General features: G+C 33.1%; 1 protein-coding gene across 1 annotated transcript; it reads right to left on the minus strand.

Moving 5' to 3' along the window:
* Positions 1-218: 218 nt before the first annotated feature.
* On the minus strand, positions 219-10,064 carry LOC130625974 (uncharacterized). Its single transcript, XM_057441095.1, has 3 exons — positions 9,477-10,064; positions 3,998-4,034; positions 219-3,816 (listed from the first exon to the last, which is right to left on the minus strand). Exons 1-3 carry the CDS (start codon positions 10,062-10,064, stop codon positions 3,143-3,145), a joined length of 1,299 nt encoding a protein of 432 aa, XP_057297078.1. The 3' UTR covers positions 219-3,142.
* Between the last annotated feature and the right edge of the window lie 185 nt (positions 10,065-10,249).

Below are 10,249 nucleotides of genomic sequence, written 5' to 3' on the forward strand. Positions count from 1 at the left end.
AAAAATATTTTTATGTTTAAAAAGAAAACACACGTTAGCAATTTAATCGTCTTTGTGACGTAGACAATTATTAAACAAACAATAACTTAACTCTAAGAAATTCCCAATGGCAATGGGAATAAAATAACAGGCATTTTGTAGAAACAATAACTTCAGTTAACAGCAAACTCGAAAAATATAAAGATAACCTTGATGATAGTTGCTTTCTTTCCGATTCCTTATTCGGACAGAATAAATAAAAACATCCGTTTTTTGGTATTTGTTGGTATTTGGAATTTGAGGACAGCACGCACGGTTTTATATTTACAAATGTCACTTCACGTCAGAACGCTTGCATTCTGTTAATTTTTAACCGTTATGTTCTTTGACAACTCATATTTTACATTATAATTTTTACAAGAAACTGATGCAGTAAAGCCGGAAGCGAAACCAAAAACAGATATCTGTGATGGAACATCCACACGATCCATTCAGTACTGCTACCCAATCGTGCACGGGTTCCTTAAACTCGTTTATACATAGATTATATTAGTTCTGTGGAGCGTTGTGCGTCGTTTGAATAATTTGACTGGTTGCTCTCCTTCTCTTCATCGTGCTGAACGCGCTTGTTACCATGGACACATGAAAGAAAAATATATTTTAGTTAAATAAAAAATAAAAAACGACTGTATTTGATGCTGTCCGAACAAACCGAGGTCTCACAAGTTTAAAAACGCCCTTTTTAAACGCGTCTTCACGGCACATGCGAAGATGCGAAGCTTCCTCCCGCGGAAACGGAAAGAAACTTCATTTCCTGCGCAACGAAGGAAATTTCGCATATTACGTAAGAATTATTATTTAACTAGTTGTAATGTGGACCATTCGTGGATGAATAAGCAACATTAAGGTCGGCCGTGCACTTAATTATAACAAATGAAATCATTCCGTGTAGTTTATAATAGCATAATTAGACCCAACTGCTAAATTATTCTTAGCTAATAAAATTGCTTCATTAAATCGCAACACTTGTTCTAAGCTTTTAGAAAATGTAAACAGAAGTTTTACAAATAACAGATTCGTTTCAAAAGGAACAAATATTATCTACCTTTCTCTCTCACACACACGATCAGACGAAGGGCTTTGTTATAAGAGATTTAAATATAAATGAACTTAGGTTTTATCAATGTCTGATTAAACTGAAGCTTTGTCTTAATCCAATTCCTACCAAATTCCTTATGATATATGAATAAGAATTGGTTTTACAATAAAACTCTGCATGCCTATAGTTCTTTATCTTTAATATATGTATCTATTTCCCTATAATATTAACTGTATTTTCTCTGTCTGGTCCGCAAGAAAAGTGTCGTGCAAGGGTCACATGAAATAGCGTCTAATTTAAAGACGGACGACCCTGTGGATTCTCCACGGGCTAACGACTAGTTTTTATATATTACTTGATGTAAAAACATCACGGTGTTGGTCTGAAAAAATGCAACAAACGACCATGAAAAATATGTGTATCTTTTATAATGATGATACAGCATCTGTATCCAACTTTTTCCCCTTGGCAATGGTTTAAACTTTTCAACTAAAGCAGAATTGTTTGAGCAACTCCACAAAGCATTGAGGGTATGGAAAGGGATAAGCTTGTCCGGTTTATAGTGTAGCGTACAAGTATTTTTTGGAGTTGAGGGTTCGTTGAGTGTTTGTGCAGTGGATCAAGTTTCTTTCGTCAACATTAGCAACAATTAAAGTTTTGTTTACACGGCTCATAAAATTATGAATTTATGAGTAGAATAGTTTTACATCTTGAGCTATCGATTAGCTTAGAAATGCTCGGACATTTTAGAGAGGGACCTTTAAATCTTTTTCCAGCTGAATAGAGTGTAATGTTCTCTCTTAATTTTATTTCAATAATTTAATCTTATCTTAGAGAATCATCCCTGTTTCGTGAAATAAATATACGTTTGAGTTTTATTTGTTTCCTGAATATTTAAATAATTTGTCGTTTAACCAATAGATAATATACTTTTGCGCACTGGAGTATTACATTTATTTCAAATCGATTTGTTAATTTTATTCAAACGACGGGAATAAAATGGAGAACATAAAGAAAGTTCTTAAAACTTATTGTTATGCACATCATTAAGTTATTGTTTTTTTGTTAATAATTGCGTTAAAATAGGGAAAGAGTTAAAATCGACAACAAATTCAAAAACTAATTTAACTGCAGACAATAAAATCCTCTCTGCTCAGCAGCAAACATAAGAATAGGATTCATATCTTAGTTGAGCGGTTCTTGTTCTTTATGGTTCGATAATGGTATCAATAGAGACTGAAGAGGCTATCTTGTGAAAAGGATTGTGACAAATACCATATGGTTAATTTATTCAAGCTTAAAACGATAAAAACGATAAAAACGCATCGGTAAATTAAAGTCATTGCTCAAACTCAAATTGGATTCATTACTTTATTCAAAATACACAACCTAACAAGCTATGTGAACGCCATTATTAAAACTCGATTTTGAAAAACAAACAAGAACAGTTTGAACAAGATAGCTGACCAGCTATGAAGCTGTGGAACGGAGATTCTGAAATACAACTGTTATTTCGCTTATCTGCCACGGTCAAAACGTAACCCAGGCTACTTCGTCGTTCTTAGCTTTTTTTTTTTTCTTTTTCAGTTTGCAATATTAGCAAAGCTTTCTTGACCGACGTTCCAATTTTGAAAAGTCCTGCGAACACGGCGGATTCCTACAACAGTGACTTTGGGCGAACCGCGCCAGCACGCATATCAAGAAAGCGAAAAACCTAGGGGAATAAATTGCTGGGAATTTTAAGAACTGGGTGCTAGTTTTGCTTATGCCAGATTAGGGGCTTGCATTAACAATTATAATACATTCCCGCGTTACCTCTAGGTTGAAACGAATCATAAAATGCGTTCTGTAAAATATTAACTGTTATAGGTTTTCTGCATAATTAGTTCGCCTTATGTTTTTTTTTAAACTAGTCGTTAGCCCGTGGAAAAATCCACGGGTTCGCCCGTCGCAGCTAAGCTACCATTTTGCGTGACAGACAGACAGACGGACGGACAGACGTATACGGGCATTATAATATAGAAGTCGTTAGACCGTGGAAAAATCCACGGGTTCGCCCGTCCTTTATATATCACATTTCGTGTTTCCGTTACGGGACGCGGTAACCCTTTTGAACAGACAGACTGCTTCGTCGTTTATTTCTAATGGATCCACAGTTCTTAGTTTGGTGAATGGGGTGGCTTTCAAGAACCGATTGTTCATATATTTTGATACCCTTAGTTCTGTTAAAATATATGTTTCCTTGTTTTTCACTTGCCCACATTGTTCATTATAAAACGTGATTGGCAGTTTTTCGCTTGTTTCGTCAATAAGAATGGCATTGCGATATGACATATTTTTTCCATTCTTGTCTGTCAGCGCCTTAGTTTCACTCAGTTCATATAGATATGCTTTTGTGTTTACGATTTCATACAGCATCGATTCATTAAGAATTGCTGGAATAGTTTTGAGAACAACTTCAGGGGTCTGCAGTTCAAAAGATGGAGCAAGCTTTTTCACAGATGAAAAATCTGTTATAATGATGTCATTAGTGTCGCTCCTTTTGTATTTTTTTATTTCACATCCAGTGAGATCTTTGTGAACTTCTGATACCAGTTTATGTTTTTCAGGGGAAAAACAAACTGTTCGTTCCATTTTGTCCTCTGTGTTTAGAAGGAAATCAAAGTATTTCACCTTTGGATTGTTTTTAGCAGTTTTAATTGGTGATACATTCGTAACATACCCAACAATAGAATTATCTGAAAAAACAAAATCTATAAATTCTATCTATAAATTCCTGCCAAATATAAGAATACTGACACTGACATTTATATTTTTATATAAGATTAAAGTTTATGACCTAAATTATGTAGTTTGTTTTCTTAACACTTTACAAATGCTTAAACGGATCCTTTAAAATGGTAAAGAAAGATATCTTACCAAGACGTTTTTTTGGTGTTTTCTGTTCTGACGACATCTATAAATAAATAAAATAGACATAAATATATAAATATAATGTAAATGAAGTCCCTGATTTTGGAATAAATACAATAAATTTAAACAAAAAGATATTAGACATATTGTATCAAGCTACCAATGTTTGATTTGCACAGAAATTGCACAATGATCTGAGTAATATACAGGTATAATAGCAACAGACAAATTTTCAATATTGTGAAATTCATTATTTACATATACATGATCTATAAGACCACCAAGTATATGCGTTGGCTCGGTGACCAAAAGTTTGTAATTTAATTCATTCATCCTAGTAAGAACAGGTGGAAGTATGTCACAGAGTGCATTTGAATTAAAATCTCCTAACACAAAATCTGGTTTATGAAGTTCTACAAGATTTGAAACATAATCTGCAAAACGCTGTGGGTGGCAATTGTTACTTTTATAAAACAAAATTAGTGAGATAAAATGGTCACTGGTTGAAAAAAACTCGAGATATAGAGCACTTTGCAATCGCAAAATATTACATTGAAGATATTGTTTTTTAAGAAAAGCTAAGCTTTTAAATCGATCTGTATTGTTATGCAAAAATAAGTCATGCTCTAAAAAATGCTCTTGCAAGGTTGGATGAAGTGAATTATCTAACAACTGTGTCTCAGTTAGGCATACAACATCTGCATTAGTTAGTCGAATGTCGTGACTTAAGTCAAGAGCATGTTTGGACAGTGACCTAATGTTTAGCAATGCAAATTGAAAGGTGTCTGCAAGAGGTTGTATTTTGTCAATTGACAAAGCAGATTCAGTTTTTAGTCTGGTGTATTCTTCTGAAACCTTAGGATCAGCTCTGCATGCTTCTAATGTTGGTATACCCTCAATGTGAATATGGGCCAATTTTTTTACTCTGCTCAAAGCTACATAGATCTGACCGAAGTTAAAAGTTTTTTGTTTTAATAACTTGAATGAAACCACTACATTAGGTAAAGTTAAACCTTGCACTTTATGTACAGTACAACCCCATGCTAACATGATAGGAAATTGTGTTCTAGAAATTGCAGGGCTGGACACTGATGACATTGAAACTGGGATACTGGCTTGTATTCTTTTAATTGGGACTGTATGAGTTTCAAATGCATACTGGTTAGATCGCATTTTTAGTATTCCAGCTTGATGGTCATTAAATTTGACAAAAATAGTTTGGATGGTTCCATCATTGTTATATTGTATATCACGAACAAGACCAATTTGACCATTGATAAGTCGATCATCGATATCAATATTATTAGTTAGCATTATCAAAGCATTTCTCTTTATAATTAATGACTTACATAGTCCATTTGTCTGACTTACATTTCTGTCCAAAGCTCGATTGATTTTTGATATTGATACATTTTTAGGAAATTTGTCAAGGGAATTAATGACAATGTTTTCACCTTCTAATTTACTAAGTTTTGACAAATTCAGTTGGTCTTTTAAACTATTTTCTGCAAATAAATATATCGAGTCAACTGGTATGTTTTTTGCAATTCGTGAATTAAGAAGTAACAAATCTTTGTCACCTACTTCTCCAATGCGTACATTATTTAGAAGTTTTATGAAACTATCATCTCCTTGCTGTCTCATAATTTCAGATAGCTCATACAGTTTAAATGATTTCCATGGATGACAAATATTAAGAAAGTCATGTTTAAATGGAGTGAATATCTTAGCCTCTTGAACCGGAGGAAGTTGGTATAGATCACCTACAGCCAATATGGTCTTATTCGCAAATGGGTTATCAAGACTCATCTGGAATATCTCGCACAGTCTTTTGTGTATATGATATAATTTAACATTTGAAACCATGGAGATTTCATCAATTATAACAACATTAAGATGCGAATATTTGTCTCTAAATTTGCAACAAAGGTTGTCACTCAAATTGTGTAAATTCAAAGATTTTGATTTAGGAATTCCAAAACCAGAGTTGATGGTGGTTCCATCTATGTTAATAGCTGCAACACCTGTAGGTGCTACTTTTAATACCTTGCATTTTTCAGGTGTACCTGAATATAAGTTAAACAGCTTTAATAAAGATTGATAAATAGTATTTATTAGGTAAGATTTTCCTACACCTGCACCACCAGTAACGAAAACTTGAAGAGGTTCTACCCTTCTGAAAGAATTACAATTTTGCTGCTTTACTTTGTTATTTGCCCATTCATACAAAAAATCAAAAAATAAGCGCTGTTGTTGATTTAATGACCGTATATTCTGCCTTAAGGTATCATCACTTATTAAATTATTAGAACTGATAGAATTATTAGAAACTGAATTAAACAAAACTGGCTGTTGATAGACTTCCTGTAAATTCAACTGATCAGTTTGTTCAGTTACAATTGTATCTTCAATCATTACATTATTAGATGCACTCATCCTCATATATGCAGCATTTACATCATCAGAAAAAGGTTCAAAAATACTTCTATTTACATTCACAACATCTAAGACTCCATGTTGTAACAGTTTTTCACAGTAACTATTATTAATAAGCAATTCTGTTTCTGAACGAAAGGGGAGAAACAAGAACAACAGATAATGAGCATGCCTTTCGGGGAACAAATCATTGTTTGGGATTGAATAACGCAAAATTTGTCTAACTTTCCTGCAAACTAACTTTTCCTTGCATGACATTAATGGTATAATACTGGGAAAATTACAGCCAGCTTGAGAATTCTCTGAAATATCTGCTGTAAGTATAACAGGTTGAAAATCACATAAAAACTCATTATCAATTTTATCATTTTTGACACAATAATGAGATAAAAACATAGCAAGACACATATCATCAACAGATGCATAACTTCCTGAACAAAAGTTACTATCAGGTCTATCCATGTAACGATCGATCATATTTTTTGCATATATATCAGTGCTTTCTGAATCAAGTTCATTTAACAATGCCTTTGGTTTGCATAATCTGATTCGTTCTGTTGGAATATTAGTATTAACAAAAATTGTTCTTGGAAAGCATTTTCGTAACCAAAGTTCTGGTAAACTAAACACTACAGCCTCTTGCAAGGACATTTGTCTTCATGTGGCATAAGCAGATGCCAATTTGTACATAGCTTCCCTGGTACGCAGTTTCATTGATTGTATCTCCTTACTTGCTTGAATAAGAGCCTGAGATGATTCAGACTCTGATTTCGAAAAGTATGAACACATATATGATACCGCTTTATAGTAATTGAACACTGGTTGTATGTCCATATTAGCCTGCCAAGCTTTTAAAATATAAGGGTTATAGTTGTTAATGAAGCAAGAATCTGGAGGACGCTTTAAGTGTATTTCATAATCTGTTGAACTTGAAATTGACAAAGCGTGATAGTAATCTTTTTCTACTATATTTAATTCATTAAGGATGTCACTTATACTTATGGAATCACCCTTGTAACCTTGCTTGCTGGGATCTAAATACTCATTTATATACGTCTTTACCCTGCTTAATATATTATTTCGCTCTGTCAAATCATTAAATTGTTCCTCAGTTGTTTTTTTACTTGAAACTGGACATGCTACAATAGTCCTTTGAGTAAAAAACCTGCCAAAATTATACCTACATGGTGTGTTTTTGTATTTGCGACAAGATTTTGAATGTTTGTGAGTCTGGTATTTTTTCACTAAATTGTATAACTCATTCTTTTCTCGTGGTAGGTAAGCATGGGTTGTAAAGTCTAAAAAATTAATGTAGTTAGAAATATTGCTCTCTGTCAGTGTAGGCGCATCTTTAACCCAAATGAAGGAATGAGTATGTTGAGTTCCACGAAATTGAAATTCCACACGTATAGCATAATATAAAATTTCCCCTAAAAGATTTGTTCTCAATAGTACATTTCGAAAAAGTAGTTCAACTCTATATTGAAGATGCCTTGCAACTAATACAGGGTTTTTGTTAAGTATTTCGCATCTTTCAAAGTAAGTCAAGTTGCTTATAGCTTCCCCAGAAAGGGGATTCATATCAAGTTTAGAAATGATGCTGACAAGCTCGTCCCATTGTAAATCGGCACAAGACAAAGTGAGAAAAAATGTGGGACAACCAAGTTGTTGAATCATGGCCAAGACTTCAAGTTGAAATCTTTTCCAATAGGCAGGTGTACCTTTTATCTGATTCATGAAAACAAAAGCTTTGTTTGTTGAAACTAGTGATTGTATAGTTTCAGAATATCCTTGTTGTAACATACCTGCCGTTACATTGGCAGAACTCTTGCGCATTGCAATGGAAATCTGATTGTTAAAACTTAGTTGTTGCAAAACGAATTGAACAAAGAAAATGTAATCTGATGAAGATGCAAATGTTTGCTTATAGTGTAAATACTTTACTGGTGAAAGTTTTACATCTCTTTCTACTTTATATCCGAATTCACCCAAACTAAAAAGAATAGGGAAGGAAAGCTCTTCACAATATTGATCATTTAAAATACTTGTTGGCACTTGTCCTTCACCAGGTGCAATCTCAAATATTTCAGTTGTAAGATGTTCTGGAATAATACACATTTCCCCTGCTTGTTGGCGAAAAGAATCCAACGGATTAGAATCAGTCTCTAAATTATCATTGACAGTACTACTATCTAATTCAATGCATATTTCTTCATCAACATGTAAATTAAGCAATTCTTCAGAAATGTTTGCTACATTGATATGTACATCACTATACAATTTGTTGTTTAATTTCAAATAAGTTAAAGCCTCTCCAACTTTCGCAGGCGAAACAGGCTCATAATAGACATGGCCATTAAATTGCAATTTTTTTTTCAATTTAACTAAGAGTATACCAGAAGAATCAATATTCCTAGGAAGTGAATTGCAGGTGTTGTCAACGTCAACAGGAATATTACAAATAGCACCTTTAACTTTTGGCATTTTACCCTTTGACATTATTGCAATTTTCTTGAACAAAATTCTCTTCGATATAAGCACTGCCTCTAACTTATTTAAGCATTTAAGTTCATTCGGAATATCATTGACATATAATTTATTAGCCATCGCTTGACAAGGAACTTTACCGTTTTTCACCTTTTGTTTACATGTATTACAAATATACAATAAGCCATTTTCTATTTGAATATTCTTATATATTTTGTTACCTATTTCACTGCATTTTAAAGGATCAAACACTACAACAGATTTTTTTATACAAACATCGCCCACATATAACACATACATAACTTGGTCCTTCAAATATTTGTTGCCGAAAACCCTTAATGCTAGTGTCAACAGTGTCTAATAAAAATGATAAATTTTTACAATTTGTAGCTGAGTTAGATTTGTTGTCAAACTTTTTCTTTGGACTAGAAACAACTTTTAAAAAAGGGGCTTTATGGCCTTCAAGTATAACAGCTTTATCAGCTTCTGTCACATTCTCTACAGAAATCGAGATAAACTGAATATCATATTGTGTAGGGTTTATGGAATTATTATGGTATACCTTTGATATATATTTTGCGACTTCAAACAAATTAATAAACTTTAACACAACAGCAGTACCATCTGGGCATGGTCTACCATTAGCATCTCTTGAATGAGAATCAATAATGTAATAATGACGATTGCATTTTAAAATTGACACTGCAACACCATTGATAATAAATATAATTCTTGTTTTATTGTTTAAATTTGACCTTAAATTAGAAATCAACTCATTAATAGAAGTAGCACTTGAAGTCACAAAAAAACCAAAACAGTTATGGTCAAAATTTACATCCATATTTACACCTTCAAGTGAAACAGTTCTAGGTAGTTCAGTGCATGTTAAAAATTGAGTTGTATTTTGCAGTTTGTACAAATTATCACCCTTTTCAAGAACACAATTGATGTCATTTTTTGTCCATCGCGAGACATGCTTAAAAAATGAAAAGAGAGATGCATATAATGATATGCAGGTACATTGGATTCCTCTTGTATAGCTAAATTTTTCGTGACCCTGATGAAATGAACCCTTCGTACATTTAATAATTGTGTAAGTTAGGCCAGTATCTACTTCAACGCTTGTACCACATTCTGACATTTCTAACATAAAGAACGCTGGAAAAGTTGAATAATGTTGGAAGGACAAGTGTACAGTCAATTGTCAGTAAAATGAAATAAAATAAATTTATTATATACCTTTTTACAATCAAAGTTTTACTTTACTACTTCCAACCAGATGGCAACCAGTACTGCGCGGCATCGTGGTACAGCATTTGAGGATTGAGGAGGAGT

This window comes from Hydractinia symbiolongicarpus, chromosome 14 (assembly GCF_029227915.1).
Source record: "Hydractinia symbiolongicarpus strain clone_291-10 chromosome 14, HSymV2.1, whole genome shotgun sequence".
Taxonomy (NCBI): Eukaryota; Metazoa; Cnidaria; class Hydrozoa; order Anthoathecata; family Hydractiniidae; genus Hydractinia; species Hydractinia symbiolongicarpus.

Coding starts and splice junctions, on each gene's coding strand:
- LOC130625974 (XM_057441095.1), bottom strand. CDS start 10,064: ATGTTAGAAATGTCAGAATGTGGTACAAGCGTTGAAGTAGATACTGGC. Junction 4,035..9,476: donor TCGCAAAATATATATCAAAG/GTATACCATAAT, acceptor ATTTATTTATAG/ATGTCGTCAGAACAGAAAAC. Junction 3,817..3,997: donor AACACCAAAAAAACGTCTTG/GTAAGATATCTT, acceptor TTGTTTTTTCAG/ATAATTCTATTGTTGGGTAT.